The sequence below is a fragment of the Fonsecaea multimorphosa genome (assembly GCF_000836435.1).
Source record: "Fonsecaea multimorphosa CBS 102226 unplaced genomic scaffold supercont1.2, whole genome shotgun sequence".
Lineage (NCBI taxonomy): Eukaryota > Fungi > Ascomycota > Eurotiomycetes > Chaetothyriales > Herpotrichiellaceae > Fonsecaea > Fonsecaea multimorphosa.
This window is the reverse complement of record NW_015971636.1, coordinates 1,413,837-1,429,509: the sequence shown is the minus strand read 5'-3', so window position 1 is coordinate 1,429,509 and position 15,673 is coordinate 1,413,837. Positions and strand designations below refer to the sequence as shown.

General features: G+C 52.2%; 5 protein-coding genes and 1 non-coding gene across 6 annotated transcripts; 3 read left to right on the top strand and 3 right to left on the bottom strand.

Annotated features, from left to right (window-relative positions):
- Positions 1-125: 125 nt before the first annotated feature.
- On the bottom strand, positions 126-4,343 carry Z520_01452 (uncharacterized protein; the record flags this gene model as incomplete). The annotated part of the gene is made up of 1 exon (XM_016771969.1): positions 126-4,343. One exon carries the CDS (start codon positions 4,341-4,343, stop codon positions 126-128), a length of 4,218 nt encoding a protein of 1,405 aa, XP_016637108.1.
- A 1,248-nt stretch (positions 4,344-5,591) lies between these two features.
- Z520_01451 (uncharacterized protein) lies at positions 5,592-6,506 on the top strand (the record flags this gene model as incomplete). The annotated part of the gene is made up of 2 exons (XM_016771968.1): positions 5,592-5,894; positions 5,952-6,506. 2 exons carry the CDS (start codon positions 5,592-5,594, stop codon positions 6,504-6,506), a joined length of 858 nt encoding a protein of 285 aa, XP_016637107.1.
- A 500-nt stretch (positions 6,507-7,006) lies between these two features.
- On the top strand, positions 7,007-9,332 carry Z520_01450 (uncharacterized protein; the record flags this gene model as incomplete). Its single annotated transcript, XM_016771967.1, has 2 exons — positions 7,007-8,641; positions 8,688-9,332. 2 exons carry the CDS (start codon positions 7,007-7,009, stop codon positions 9,330-9,332), a joined length of 2,280 nt encoding a protein of 759 aa, XP_016637106.1.
- Positions 9,333-9,994: 662 nt separating this feature from the next.
- Positions 9,995-10,092, top strand: Z520_01449. Its single transcript has one exon. It is a non-coding gene; the product is annotated as a tRNA-Ser (tRNA).
- A 1,117-nt stretch (positions 10,093-11,209) lies between these two features.
- Positions 11,210-12,461, bottom strand: Z520_01448 (uncharacterized protein; the record flags this gene model as incomplete). Its single annotated transcript, XM_016771966.1, has 3 exons — positions 11,210-11,644; positions 11,703-11,861; positions 11,916-12,461. 3 exons carry the CDS (start codon positions 12,459-12,461, stop codon positions 11,210-11,212), a joined length of 1,140 nt encoding a protein of 379 aa, XP_016637105.1.
- Positions 12,462-13,175: 714 nt separating this feature from the next.
- Z520_01447 (uncharacterized protein) lies at positions 13,176-15,040 on the bottom strand (the record flags this gene model as incomplete). The annotated part of the gene is made up of 5 exons (XM_016771965.1): positions 13,176-13,427; positions 13,496-13,600; positions 13,660-14,772; positions 14,826-14,890; positions 14,965-15,040. The coding sequence occupies 5 exons, from the start codon at positions 15,038-15,040 to the stop codon at positions 13,176-13,178; spliced, it is 1,611 nt and encodes a 536-aa protein (XP_016637104.1).
- Positions 15,041-15,673: the final 633 nt, after the last annotated feature.

Sequence of the window (15,673 nt, the reverse complement as noted above, 5' to 3'; positions counted from 1 at the left end):
ATCTATTCCGAGGACTAGGGCTAAGAGAACGCATTCTCTTGTGTTCTCAACAACCTCATCACCCGCTCCTTCAGTTCGTAGGCCACACCTTGAAATTGCGGGCAGAACAGATTCCCGCCGAGTCCTCACGAAACCTCAGCAGCGATCTCCAGCCTCCACGGCGCGAGCATCTTCGCCTTAAGAAAATCCTCTGCTCTGCTCGTCCCTTCGTAGGCCCTAGCCAAGTCCTCCGCAGTGAGGTTGCCACCCGGTGGAATCTGTCTCTCAGCATTAAGCACCGCCATTTCGGCAGCGTAAACACGGCCGTCTTCGTCCCCGTCCACCGCTTGCGCGAGTTCAAGCCAGCCTTGCGGTTGCCCTGGTGCAAGCATGATCCCGTTAAGAGCATCTGCAACCACTGCAACGTCATCCACTTGATCCGCGGGGGTTTTCCGAGGTCGACAGCCAACAATGCCAGCCAGGACTTTACTGACGCGAATCTTGTCCAGCACTCCAATCTCGTCTCCACGTCTCAATGCCTTGAGATCTTCCTCTACAGCTTCCAGCACATCTTCATCGTTGTCTAACAGGCCGGTGACCGCGAGCAAGGCGACGGCCTGAACGTGTCCCGGATGGTTTTCAATCACGTCAAACAGCTGCGATCTCGCCGCCTCCTTCTCCTCCGAGCCACCTTTTGCCCACAGAACTTGGGCCAGCATGCAGACAACATCTGGTTCCCGATCGGAGTCCTGTAGCGCCACCTCAAACATTTTGATCGAGCTTTCAATCTGCTTCAAATGACTTTGTGCAAGGCCTGCCGTCAGATGTGCTGAAAGGCGCCATTTTCGGCGAGCTTCTGCATATGCCGGGCCAAGATCACCAGGTTCACCAGACAGATCGAGCGCAGTCTCCGCGTTGGAAACTGCTTCTTCGTACTCGCCACACGCAAGCTGTGCACGAGCTAGATCGGCTTTCGCCTGCGCAAACCTGACCAGGTATTCGTCCGACTCGGACTTTTCATACTCTGCTTCGGCCGCGTCGCAGACTTCCTGCAAGACCTCGACGCTCGTAGAATGATCCCCAACCCGTTCCGCAAATAGAGCCATGAGATGAGTCGCGATCATATCACCTGGCTCCAGGACATGAAACTGGCGCAAGGCGAAGAGGGGCCTCAACAAAGCAATGACCTCCTGGGACCGAGACGAATCCTTGAGCAAATGGTCAAACGCTGACAGCGCAAAGTGGCGTTTTGCAGGGAGAACATAAGAGTCCGCAATCTCGAACGCGTGCATGAACAGACCTCTCGCTTCGTTCAGGCTTCCGAACAACATCGCCAGAAACCCCTGACCGATCCATGCCTCCGCATATTCCGGATCCTCCGATTGTGCACGCGTGAAAGCTTCACCGGCGAGCTGAGTATCGCTGTTCAAGAGATACAACACCCCGAGATTCGTCCACGTCCAAGCATTATTCTCGTTCAAATGTAGACTTCTCACGAATGAATGCTGCGAGACTTTGGGACTAAGTGTCATAGTCACCACGCCCAGTGCGTTCCAAAAGTCGGAGTTGCCGGCTTCCAGCTCGATGGCTCGTTTGAAGCATGTCATTGACGCTTTAAGCAATCTGCGAGGTCTTTTGCCTTGCATTTTGAGAGATGCCCCGCCAGAAACATAAGCTTGATGTTCTGCCCAGCCGAGATTGTACCACGAGACGGCTTGGGCGAGTGGGTCGGATGAGGAAGCATGGACGCCACGTTTGTGAGCGAGGATCGCGGCCAAGAGATATTTGTCCGCTGTGTCCGTAGGAGTTGGAGAGTCGCCGGCGGCCGTGAGGAACCCAAAATCGACCTTGTCGATGTCTTTGAGAGTGTTGAACTCGTCTTGGAGGGAAATCTGCAGCAAATCGGACACCGCCTGAACCTCTGTCGTGTTCGTGTATAGTTTGACGTGCCCAAGAACAGAGCAAGCATCGCCAACAGATTTCCACAAATTGAACACGTCGGTCCCCTGTTCGGCGATCTGCTTCGCCAGCTCGATTACAGAGGAGGCAAGTTTTGCCGCCTCGCCAAACATACCCAGCGCAACCTTTGCCCACGCACTCTCGGAAATCGTCTGGAGTAACGCAATAAGCACTCCAAACTCTGTCGGTTTCAGAACAAGAATCTCTCTGTATGCGGCAATGGCCTCGTCAAAGGAGCCCATCTCTCGTTGAACATTGGCGAGCATGTACTTGGCAAACCAGGTCTCTTCGGGCGACAGACCGTGTTCGATACTCGCAGCTTTGGCAAACGCCCGCGTGGCAGCGACATGTCGGCCGGCATTGTGATAGCTCTCGCCGAGTCCGACCCAGGAGTGGTAATCATCTGGTGTGATCCTCAGTGCCTGCTGGAAGGAAACAATCGCTTGCGTGTAATGTTGTTTGTTCATCTGCACCACCCCCAGCGCCGTGTAGGGCCAACTGTGAGCTTTCTTCTTCGAACCTGGAGCCGGCCTGGCTTTTCCCGACGTCACAACACGTTGGGCGACCAGTTCCACGAGATCCCATTCTGCATTGTCCGCAAAGGCCTTGGCGAGGCGGTGCGCGGCTTCGAGCTCCGAGGTGGAGAGCTCAAATGCCTTTTGCAAGGCAACGCGCGCTCGGGCTTTGCTTTTGCCGTAATCTTGAAAGTAGACCCCCAAGAGGGTGTAAGCGGGTGCGTAATTTGGGTCGGCCTTGACGGAGGCGATGAGAAACTGATAAGGACCAGACTTGTCTTTCCGAGCGGTTGCGGAAGTGTTAATATGCCAATTGCAGTACGCGATGCGGTACAGAGTGACTGATTTCATGGCCAAGTTCTGTTGCTTTTCTGATTCGATCGCTGATAGCACCTCCTGGAGTCCCTGCAGGCCCTCGCGGAGTTGCCCATTGTGCGCACGACACCACGCGAGCTCGATCTTGATCCTGGCATTATCTGGATCACGTTCGGCTGCTTGGCCGAAGAACTTGACGGCCTCCGCGTAATCTTCATCGTCCTCGTAGATCAGTCCCACACCTAACAAGGCAGCAGTAAGCTTGGGCTTCCGCCGGAGAATGTCTTGGAACAATGCTTTGGCTTCGGGGTGATGTCGCGGTGATTGAAATGTGATCAATGCATTTGCCAGGATGAGGTTAACACCGTCGAGGCTGTTTTGCAGGTCAATAGCATAGCGGCGTTGAGCATCTAGGTGCAATTTCTGAGCTTTCCTCGCAATATCGACGGTGCTCTCCCACTCTTTCAAACCGAGGTAGACATGTGCCATGATTCGATGCCCAAGCAGCGATTCCGGACACCGTTCAAGGCCTTCATTCATTAGAATGAGCTGTTCTGCTTCACTAAGCCTCTGGGGCGTCTCTTCTCCCTCCTTCTCTTCGACTGGTAGGTGCGGAAACGGCGAGGCGTCGCTGTCGAGAAAGCCACGGAGCACTTTGCTCAGGCCGTCCTCTGGAAAGAAGCCAGTGTACTCGCGAAAGATGTTGACATCCCAGTCTCCCAGCTCTTCGGCATCAACCCACTCAAGGGCGACTTTCCAAGCCAAGAGAAAAGGGTGTTTGATGATGACCATGCCATTTGCCATATTCAGGACCTTGTCCCGTTGAACAGGCTTGGATTCCTCCGGCAGGACAAGCAAATTGTCGTACATGCGCTCGAAAAGTTTCTGCTCGAGATCGTGACGAGCATCATCATCCCTTGTCCAATCAATGAGACCAGCGTACTTTTCCTCGACCTGAAACCTGCTTATAGCCTCGCATTTGACTTGTCGAGTCACTTGATCAATCTTTGCTCCAAGACGCGTCCTTCTTTCTCCAATCTGCGTGTTGATCCACTCCTTCTCTTCGGCTTCTGCTGACTCCAGGATGCGTTGGTAGGCCAGACTCGGTTGTAGAACACGGCCCTCGAGGGTAGAGTAGAGGCTTGAGGTCGGTAGAATGAGCTCGAGCGCCCGACGGTACTGTGATCGGCTGCCATGTTTCTTTGCAAACAGCTCGTATTTGTCAATCACGTTCTGACATTGACCTTTGTCGTCTTGCTGTGCGTATATCTCTGCCAACCTGAATGCCACATCATGATATTGGTCCAATTTGGCTTTGCCTTGCTTTTCGTACAGAGTCACCAGCCCCTTGTAAGCTTGGACATCGTCGGGCTTGACGGTGGCAGCTCCGTGCAGGGCTTTCTCTGCAGCCTCTAGATCTCCAAGCTTCTCTCTTGCGAATCCAAGGAAGAGGAGGGCTGTGTAGTTCTTGTCGTCTTGTTTGAGCAAATCCTCGGCTTGCTCCGCTGCTTTGGCGAATTGACTGGTGTCCAAGGAAGCCTTAACCGCCTTTAAGGCGGCTTTGGACGACGCCATTGGTAGATATTTCACAAATTGACGCCAGTACACACGGCAAATGACGAGGAGTTGTCCCGCCGGAATTGAATGTCGAGGGGAAGGCTCGCCAAGTCACTTCGCACTGACTGCCTCACCTTAGACCGGCACTTTCTGGAATACCTTTGCCCCCTGCACACAACAACAGCGTCTCTTCCATATTGATAATCTGGCCGGGGAGCAAACGTTTCTTGAAATGATGGTACACAATTGTAAAAGAAGAACAAGTGAAATCATTGTCTTCGTCACGTGTACGGAGTCATCCTACATGCATTGTACTCCGCCCAAGTCTTGGCTACGGAGAAGTATTACACCCTTAGTACACGCCGAGTCACCTTTCCCGATACCTAGTATTTGACAACGCGACTCTCTTGCTCACACTACCTAGGTAGACACCGGCCTTCTCATTTCTTACCTTTGCAAGGCGTACTTGGGACAATGCTGCCGCTGTCCCGACTTGGAGCTTCTTCTTAAGCTTTGAATGTCTTGACGAAAGGGGGGATTGGTTCCAGCTCCATCGTTGGGCCTTCGAAACCACCAGTTCAAGATCACCCTTTGCTTCCCAGACCAGAGAAGTCGTTGTGCGATCATCTATCCGCCTAGTTGTATGGATAAAATATAGAACGCAAACCGCTGCTCTATGTCTGTCTTTCCTTTGCGAATGTGTCTAGGTATGGAACCAACATGTTCAACAGTACAGGTTGAATGTTGTCCTCACGCCATAAGAACGAGATCATGGACCCAATCCAGTGCTATTAGAACTGGACTTCCGGGCTAACGACGAAGGAAATCCTCCAAAGTTGAAGGTCTTCGCTTGCTAGGTAGGGATGACGAGGTAAGTCAGAGACCAGCAACTGCTTCTAAAGCTGGGATCTACTCTGGCTGTTATACCCGGTCAAGATGTTGACAACACGCCGTGATTGGAAAAGTCTTGGCCTCTACCTCAAGTAGAAAGGCGTTTCGGAAACATTTGAAATCCCTAGACTTCAAATTGCTGGTGCTAACAAGGTGTCGGAGAGTTTTCCAATATCTATCCGATCCGGCTTCGGAGAGTACTCCAAGAAGCAGATGAGTTAAAGGACGTTTAGATCGAGAAGGCAGCATAAATGCCATCTTTCCATCTGCACTTGGGCGGAGCAGTTTGGGTCTTCAAATACCCAGAGTGTACCCTAAACAATTTGCCGATATAAAGACATCCGTTCTTCTGATTCCCCCTGCCGCATGCACGACATGGACTCCAACCAATTCGACAAAATGTTTTCTCAAGCCGACGCTATCATGGGGCCATTCGCAGAAATGCTCTTTCGGCAAGCCAACTTTCCCACCCCGGGAGATTCCCGCCTTGTTGTTCTTGACCAGGCATGCGGCTCTGCTGTTGTTTCTGCCCACATCGTGTCACGACTCTCCTTGGAAGAGAAGTCTAGGCTTGACCTCACATGCGCCGATATTTCTGATGCAATGGTATCAAATGTGTCACAACGCATCAAGGCCTCAGGCTGGGATAACGTGTCTGCTGTGAAAGCTGATGCAATGGTCTGCCGTGCATCTCCTTCAAACATGTCCGTCCAGAACTGACTGCGAGGTTGGCAGGACACAAAATTTCCCTCTTCCCACTTTACGCACATCTTCTTCAACTTCGGTCCACAGATCCTGTCCAGTCCCCTCGCCGGCATTAGGGAATGCCACCGCATTCTACAGTCTGGTGGGACCCTGAACCTCAGTACCTGGCAAGAAGTCCCGTGGTTTGCGGACTACCGTGCAGGTATCGCAAGGGATCCCTCATTGCCCCCGTTTCCATCGGATGAACAACTTCGACATGCATTCACTGAGACACCAGAACGCTGGGATAGTGTTAAAGATGTCAAGGTACATCTGGAAACGTGTGGCTTTCGTGACGCTGAAGCCCAGGTTGTGGAGAATACCACGAAGATGGACATTGCAGAAGTGGAAGCCATGTTGCCATTCTCGCTGGACATGATGATTCAGAAATTCTGGAAGGAAACGTTCGCCAATACGAAGGACGGGTTTGAGCAGTCCAGGCAGTCTGCCCGGCGAGCCATCCTGGACTACGTGAAGGAGAAGTATGGATCCGGCCCGGTTGTGTGGAAGTGGGTGGCCATTGTTGCTAGTGGATTGAAAGGCTGACGGGCCAGTGCTCCTATCTTCGTTTACAATATTAGCTGCCTCGGGCCACCTTGCTATTTCTGAGCAGTCTGTCTATATCGAGGAAAGCGTATATCCTTCCGCGAAATGAACGTTGATGATATGCTTCTGATTCGGTGGAGAAATAGTGGCGAGCACTCGGTAGAGTGCCAGCCTCGCAGCCTCGCAGCCTTGCCGGCTAGGGCAATCAAGACCCTTGGCATGCAAGTTCATGCATCGTCATCATGGCGGATCGTACTTTATTCCCAATGCAGATGCTCAGTGCTTCTGAGCCCGTTTGAAGTTCAACTGCCACCACCTCCTCCTCTTTCTCGACTGTGATGACGCACTAAGTTTTGCAACTTTCTGTTTGGTCTCTCGTCTCTGTCGTTGTTGCCATACTCCCTCTGTATAAGCCGGCGTCCAGAACATCCGACTGTGCTCCGTACCTGCTCGTGCCGCATGCTCCCGCACCACACTTCCCGCATTCCCATCGTCTCCCGATGACGACCCATGGGCTCTCGATCGATGGTGTCAGGTTTAGAGATTCCGAAGGGCGTGAGGTGACTTTTCGCGGCATCAACGTTGCTGGAGATTGCAAACTTCCCCGTCACCCGAGCCAACCCTCTCACGAATTCAAGAACTTCTTCGACGCTAAGAACGTCTCCTTCGTGGGACGCCCTTTCACGGAAGAGGAGGCACACATACACTTTGCAAGGATCAAGAGATGGGGCTACAACCTTGTTCGGTACATTTTCACTTGGGAAGCCCTGGAGCATGCTGGACCGGGCCAATACGATGAGGAGTTTATAAATCACACCATCAAGATCCTGCGGATAGCAAAATCCTATGGGCTTTATGTCTTCATGGATCCCCATCAAGACGTCTGGTCAAGGTTTACCGGGGGCTCCGGCGCACCTCTCTGGACTCTGCATGCCTGTGGGTTGGACCCAGAGACCTTTGCCGTAAACCAAGCTGCTGTTGTTCACAATACTTGGCCGGATCCTGCACAATTTCCCAAGATGCTGTGGCCGACGAATTACACCCGTTTGGCTACTGAGACTACGTTCACCTTGTTTTATGCTGGCCGGGACTTTGCACCCAACGCTATCATAGATGGCAAGAACATCCAGGACTACTTGACGGACCATTTCCTTTCAGCTTGTTCACATCTGGCCCAGAGAATACATGATGCTGGCGGCCTAGAGGATGAGTGTATCATTGGGTGGGAAACGATGAACGAGCCGCATCGAGGATTGATCGGTTGGGAAGACCTCGATGCGCTTCCGGACGAGCTCAAAATGAGGAAAGGAACAATGCCAACCCCATGGCAATCCATTCTCACAGGGGCAGGACGTGCCGCAGAAGTCGATGTCTACGACTTCAGCACATTCGGGTCATACAAGAGCGGTCGAGAATTGGTGGATCCGGAAGGAATATCGGCGTGGCTTTCGAAAGACTTCGATGACACACAGTACGGGTGGAAGCGAGACCCAGGCTGGAAATTGGGCGAGTGTCTCTGGGCTCAGAATGGCGTCTGGGATCCCAGCCAAGACCAGCTCTTGAAGCCAGACTATTTCGCCTCGATACCCAAATCTGGAGAGAAGTTGGACTATGTCAAATACACCAACATCTATTACATGCAACATTTTCGGAAGTATAGAGATGCGATTCGGTCGATCCACAAGAATTGCATTATTCTGGTACAGTCGGCTGTTCTTGAAATCCCTCCGAACATCAAGGGGACCGTTGACGACGATAAGAGACTGGTCTTTTCCACTCATTACTACGATGGCATCACACTACTCCAGAAACATTGGAACAAATACTACAATGTGGATGTTTTCGGTATACTGCGTCACAAATACTCCAACGTCGTGTTCGCTGTGAAGTTCGGCGAGACGGCTATTAGGAATTGTTTAAGGGACCAGTTGAAGGCGATACGTGAAGAAGGCGTGACTTATCTGGGGGACCACCCCACGCTTTTCACAGAGATTGGAATTCCCTTCGATATGGATGATAAATACGCCTACAAGTCTGGTGACTATTCAAGCCAGATCGCAGCTTTGGACGCCAATCATTTTGCCTTGGAAGGGTCAGGTTCTCAGGGGTATACGTTATGGACCTACGTCAGTCAGGTAAGAAACAAGCCAGCCCAGCACATTCGACTGCTAATATCGCCAGAACAATCACGAATGGGGCGACTTATGGAACGGCGAAGATCTCTCCATTGTCTCGGTTGATGATCCTCTCCTTCCAAGCGCCTCTACATTGTCAGCCCTGCCCTCTGCGAACCCCTCGACAGCATCCCTGGGCCAGCAATCGTCAACACTGTCAGACTCGACCACAATAAACCCGTCCAACCTCAAAGATGCACTGTTAACTCCTCGGATCAATCAAGACCCTCAAGCCAGATCGAGGATGGCGGAAGGGACAGGTTTCCGTGCTGCCGAAGCGTGGGTTCGGCCCTCCCCAATCGCAACCGTCGGCGACGTTGTGAGTTACGGCTTCGACCTGAAATCCGTGACTTTCACATTCTCTTTAACTTCAGACAGGGCAACAAAGGAATCTGTTCCTACGGAGATTTTCTTGCCCGAGTTCCATTTCCCGCCTGGTAAAACCCAGGTGGAAGTCAGTGGCGGGCGATGGAGAATCGACGCAGTTGATGTAGACGGTGAAGGGATGCAAGTTATGAAATGGTGGCATGGCGCTGGAGAACAGAATATAACCGTGAAGGGTATGAAGAGGAAACCTGGGGCGTTGAACGAGGAGGATGACTCAGAAGCTGGGTATTTGGAGACCATGCGGGAGAGCTGCTCGGTGATGTGAATCTTTTCGAACGGCCAGCTTGTTCTTCCCCGAACTAAAATGTCTACTTGAGTCCATTGGGAGCAGGCGGAGGTCCACTGCTCTTTCTTGCTCATTCCGCGCGATTGTTGCGTCTGAATGGAACTGGTATACGATTTAATGACTGCCTATTTCCGTCTGATATGCCTTCTCCTATCTGCCTTCTTCCCATCGTGCCTCTTCCCCTCTTCTCAAAGGAACAGCACGCATTCACGGCCAAGATGCCCGATACACTGCCATTGGGAAGTAAGGACCATCTTTTCAGACTGCCCACAATAGCAGAACACCGCCAATCGCACTTGGGTCAGCCGGCTCTTCTTGGAAGCTCGTTGTGCGTCGAACTCTGGCTGCTGAGCCGCACCCGTCCGCAAAGCTGACCACGGTAAGGTTAGCCGCCGTCAGAAGTAACCTCGTAACCAGGTAGATGTCAGATGTCAGATCTGGATGACCTCGTACTCTGTACCTATCCAGGTATGCACGGTAGTTTCTCCATAGTCACGAGAGAGAAGCCTAGCTCCGGGCACCCATAGGGGCATGGGGTCGAGACATGACGTCATTGGTATCTGAGCTATACATAATAATGATACACAGTCTCTGCAATAATATGTCAAATTTTCTCGGTCGAGAAAAATTGATCATGTCTTGTCAGTGTGGCCGAGTGGTCTAAGGCGTGTGACTTGAATTCAATCTCAAGAGCTATCACATCTCTTCGGAGGCACAGGTTCGAGCCCTGTCGCTGACGCGAAAATACTACAAGCCCTGTTCCGAAACAACCTGATGTCGGTTGCGGTATAGGCTTCTTTTTGGTGGAAGTAAGGTGAATTGAAAGCGTATATTTTGCTTCTTGTTGCCCCGGGTGCCGCCCTGTTGTGCGCGGGCCAGGGGCACTATTTTCTTGGCGTTGTGTGACCACTTCGCCTTTTGTTTTCTATCGTCATACTGGCAGGCCGACAGACAATCGAAAATAGCCGTTGAACTCTTTTTAGGTCACAGAACTCCTTAAAGGCGTAGCCTTTCAGCCTTGCAAGGCCGTATTAGTCTGCGCTATCCTGTAGCCGCTTTAAATCTGCACAATATTGACAAGGAACCTGAAGGTGTTAGGACCAACACAACCTCGCGGCTGAGACAGTACTTCCTGGTACGCATTTCCAGTGAAAGCTTCGGCAATTGTGGCAGCCACGAGAGACTGAATGCGTCAACCTTTTCTTGGGTCTTTGATTCGCAAAGGATGGATCGCACTGGATTTCGCTAACCACAGTCAGCTCTGTCACCCTAGACGGCCCTGCATTACTTTCGACTTACGGAAATGCAGTATAGAGCTGTGCACAGCGAACGTAACATGGTCTCTGGTCCTGTGTGAGGGAGGGTGTGCGAGCCCGCGAGAAGGACTATTTTCTCGGCGCCGTGGGATCCTGTAAGTTCGCTTCACTGGCGATAGGGAGCTTGTCGGCGCGAGAAAAGGGGGATGTGCTCGCAGTTGCCTTCTCGTCTACCTAAAGAAATACCTAGTTAGAGTGCCTAGATCTATGTACTCGTGAGTACTTTACTTGCCATCGGGACGAGGTGGTGGAACTGGGCTGGGCTGGATGTGTAGCCGGGCGCCCTCTTATTCTTCCAGCAAGTGCAAGGACCTGAATACTCCCACCGTAACCCGATATTCCGTACTATCAGCTGGCACTGAGAACGGCAATCATGTGTGCCGTTGCCTGATATTCATCTGATGTTTTGAACCCTGAATCTCTAGCTACGTATGTACAATCTTTCAAGTGTCGAGGGGCCCAATTCAACCACAAAACCTCGACTCAACCCTTGCTCGACCATCCAGCCACCCAGTGCACACCGAAACTTCTTCCGCTCATCTACTGATCATCAATGACATGCACATACTTCTTCGCCTCCTTCTTTTCCCTCGCCGTCGCTGGCGGCAGATCATAGTAGGAGCTGCTCCGATAGTCTTGCAGATACAAATACGTCAGATCCCTCAACTCTGCCGGTTCAATCCCGAGGTCTTTGAATGTCTTTGCCCCCTTTTCGACCGTCTGATCCAGTGACTCCTGTTCCAATTGATCTGCTGTCATGATTGGCCACCAAATGACCTTGTTGAGGTAATAAAGGATGGGCTTGAGCATGGCTTTAGGCACGTCAATGTGGCGGCGTTCCTTGAGGATTTCGCGATCGACAAGTTCGGCGATTTCGCGCATGCTGTAGTTTGTGGGCCCGTAGAGTTCAAAGGTCTCGCCTGCGGTGGTATCATCGTAGCCAATCTTCTCCAGGGCGATCCCGATGTCGATAGCCTAGCATCGTAGAGTCAGAGCTGCGGAAGAGTCGATGGGGGCACGAAGGTGGACTTACATGAACCGGATTGAAACGTTCCTGCATGTTATTGACGGTGATCAAATTGGTGACGCTGGCAAGGCGATGGAGAAGAGTGTCTTCGAAGCCGAAGCAGGGGGCCGGTCGAACAATGGTGGTCTCGGGGAAGAGTTGCCTTGCAACTCGCTCTCCCTCGGCCTGTCAGAGATATTAGTAACTGCCCGTGCTCTCCATGTCCCCGGATGTTCTGACCTTTGACCTGAAGAACTCCGACGGCGAGTCAATGTCGGCATTGTACGACGAGACATGAATGAAACGGTCAACGTCGTATTTTGCAACGGCCTCAGCTATTCTTTCCACACCTTCGACATTGACATCCCACAGACTGAAGTTTTTGGTCGGGTAATTCTTGCCAATCAGGTTGAACACAATATCGGAGTGTCGCACACTCTCTTCAATCGACTGCGTGTTTCTCAGGTCGAACTCCATAAACGAAACTCTTCCCAGGTCGCCAGTGGGTTTCAAATGTCTCTTTGCCATGTCATCTCTGTAAGGAACGACAACTTGACATCCTCTTTTCGCAAGTCGCTGCACAATGTATCTTCCGAGGAACCCATTGGCACCGAACACAGTGACTGTATAACCTCCTAACGATGACCTCCCTCCTGGATGCTTTATGATCGGTTTGCCCGTCCTTGTGATAGCAATGTCTTGGTTGTACCCGCGGCGGAAGGATTTGGGTTTCAATGACGACCGAGCTGCGCGCAGCGCGAGGGTGGTGGGTTGGCAGGTGTGCATCTTGCAATGCAGCACCCGACAGAAGCCTTCGCAGGCAATCGGGCGTCGGTACGAGTTTGGGTTGGAGGAATGACAGTGGGAGTCTGCGAGGAGCTTCAATGCGGTCGACCTCCAACAGCTCCGCTGCATCAAGTGTCTCTTCGCTTGGCAGCTCAGGATGAGGTACGGGGGGTCTCCACTATAGGATCACGTGGGGAGTTACTGGCTTACTAGCTGATTGAGAATGTGCCAAGACATGCAATGACCCAGAGTTAATCGCTCCCACACCCCTACACTCCCTACCGACCATCGCGAGCTTCATAGGACCTTGAACATTTCCTGACGGTGTTACTACTTCTTCACCTATTTCCTTCCGCGATAACTGCACCTACAATGGAACTCGATCTAGCCCCCACGTGGCTAGAAGCATCGGGCAGCACCTCGTGTGGCTGGTGTCTGTTGGTGTCCTGTATACAGTGGAATGGCTAATGTACAAAGATCCTGTCAGAGCTCCTGCGCAGCACCATCTTTGTCTCTCCGAATAGATTAAGGGCAACAAATGAATGAGGAGATCGCCCTCCCTAGGCGCCTCTTTTTCCTTGTACAATAATTGACAGGTTTGGAGCCCCGCAACCTCCCTCGACTTCAGGTTGTTCTCGTCCCATTGCACTTGCTGCAGCCACTAGTACGAAGAGATTGTGCTTTGCCATGTTTCTTGACACAACCACTGCATCATCACGAGACAGTCCGTCGCGACGACTGACGATTTGAGAGATTTCGATACCTTTCAGCAGTCTTGACCCGAGCCTTCTTTCCCCAAATCATTAGTGGAATGGGAACAAGGAAGATAGCAAGAGCAATCATGGCGAGGGACACGAAGAGGTTTTGAAGTCCAAGTGCAGAACGCCAGGGGCTCAGTGAGAACATGATGACGAGGGACAATCCGTTTCGGACGAAGACGACGGCGACGAGCGCATCCCCAACGATCTGCCGTCTCAGTGAGTACCTAGGTAATGATAACTGTGCTCGCGAAGTCAAGGGGTTGGCAAACTCACATCCTGGTAACAGTCGGTCACATACGCCAAAGCGGCGTCCCCAATGATGACAAAACCGAATCCAAAGACTCCGAATCCGATGGCGAGAGCTGGCCAAGCTAAGCCCTGGACAGTCATGCATTTAGTATAATTGGCCAAGCAGGTGCTCAGAGGGAGAGTCTCACATGTGCAAGTCCCAGTCCCACAATCAAGATCCCGCCCACGTTGAGGACTGCTGCTGGCACCGACATGTAGAGGCGCATCTCCGGTTCAAACACCCCTCGATTCCTTCTCGCCAACCAGCTGATCAGTCGATCATTCAGCGGCCCTCCTAGAATGCTGCCCAGTGCACAGCCCACGAACGGAGCAATGGACATCAAACCCAGGCTTGACGCACTGAAGTTGTACGGGGGGTAGATGATCGTTGAAGCCACCACAGAGACAATCACAGCATACCATGCCACCAAGCACCCATATGTCAGAGCTGTATAGGCGACAGCTGGGAATGTGCAAAGAATGACAAATGGCTGGTAGAAATGGTGGGTGACCGATGCGTCCGTCTTGGTGAACAGGGCCATTCGCTGTCTGTATGATCGCGGCTTCATATCGATGTAACGCATGTGGCCATCGTCTTGTTCCACTAGTATCAGGCCGTTCTTGTCGGCCTTGTCAGTGGCAGACACTTCAGTCAGGTCTGTTGCCGTCGGTGGATGACCAGCTATCTGGGGGATGTACTTGGATTCCTCGAAGAAGGCCCCAACTAGGAAGAAATTGGCACCCAAGAATATGGCGCACCACCACCATATCCATCGCCAGCCTTGCGCAACAACCACGTAGCCGGCGGCAACGGGACCCAGGAAGGAGCCTGCAGCCTGCACGAGCAAGAATATCGCGCTCATGGTCGCGTGCTGATGCACGAAGAACAGGTCGGCAATGGTGACCTGGACTAGGGTTTCGCTGAGGGCGCCCCCAAGACCGGATAACAGGCTCACAGCAATCATTTCTCCGCGGCTATTCATCTTGGCGTACCACACTGCAGAAGCAAATTGCACAGCGCAACTCAGAAGATATATTGGACGCCGACCATATTTGTGGACAAATGGGATGAAGAGCACACACCCCACGGCGAGACCTGTGAAGCCAACAGCTGATGCAACTGTGAAGGTCGAGTATGTAATGTGCAGCTCTACCGTGTATGAGCCGTACGCAACTGAGGAGATGTCCAGGAGGACAAAGGTGAAGAGGACGAAGACGTTGGCCAGTGCGAAGTTGAGCGCCTTGCGCCACCTGGACCAGTTCTTCGACAAAAATAAGCAACGCTGATGGAGGTGCGAGGGGTGGTACAACTCACCAAGGGGTCATTTGGATCAGCTGTTGGAATGGGGTGCAGGACGATCTCAGTCGACGACTTCTGTACTGTGTACGGCAGGATGAGGAGTCAGCTGGTGTGTGTGGCAAAGACCTCCCGGATCATTTTGTGAGGAACTCACGATCATGAAGCAAAACAGTCCCAGGAGGGAGGTCTGTCTGCGCTCCTATCTCTGCAATAACACGACTATCACTCATCATGGCGTTTGCTCTCTGGGGAGCTTCAAATTGTTTGGTGGTTCTGGATTGCGTCCTGGAGGGAGAGACAGTGACATCCTGCGATGATACCTGAAGTATTTATGCCTCCCCGGACCTCATCGAACCACCATCAAGGTCAGTGAGTAACTCTAGACCGCACATCTCCAGAGATACTTTCAACCTTTCATTACCCCTTCTGGATTGGCGTATCGTCTATCGCAAGGCAGGGAGAAGTGGGACCGGGAGATTGGGAGCGGGCTGACCAACCAGATTCTACCGAATGCCCCGGTCCGCTTATTTCGGCTCTATCCCCAGTTCAAGACTTCAGGGCACATCCCCCGACAACCAGTGCAGACTGGATGGACACCCCCTCGAAAAGCTGCTGAATGGTATCCGTAGTTGCAAAGGTACAGCAGGCTTGTCGCAGCCAGCCTCTTATCAGAAGCCTAAGGCTCTTACTTCTTGATGGAATCGTCAGCGGAATTGTTGCGCTCTTCCCAGAAACCGCATGCCCTAATGTGACAGAGTCTTGGAAAGAATGGGACGGCGCCCAGAAGTTCCAAGGGCACAAGGGCCCTGGAGCCATGAGTGGCAGAGGTTCCAAAGGAACATGGTCACTCAATTCCCATCAGC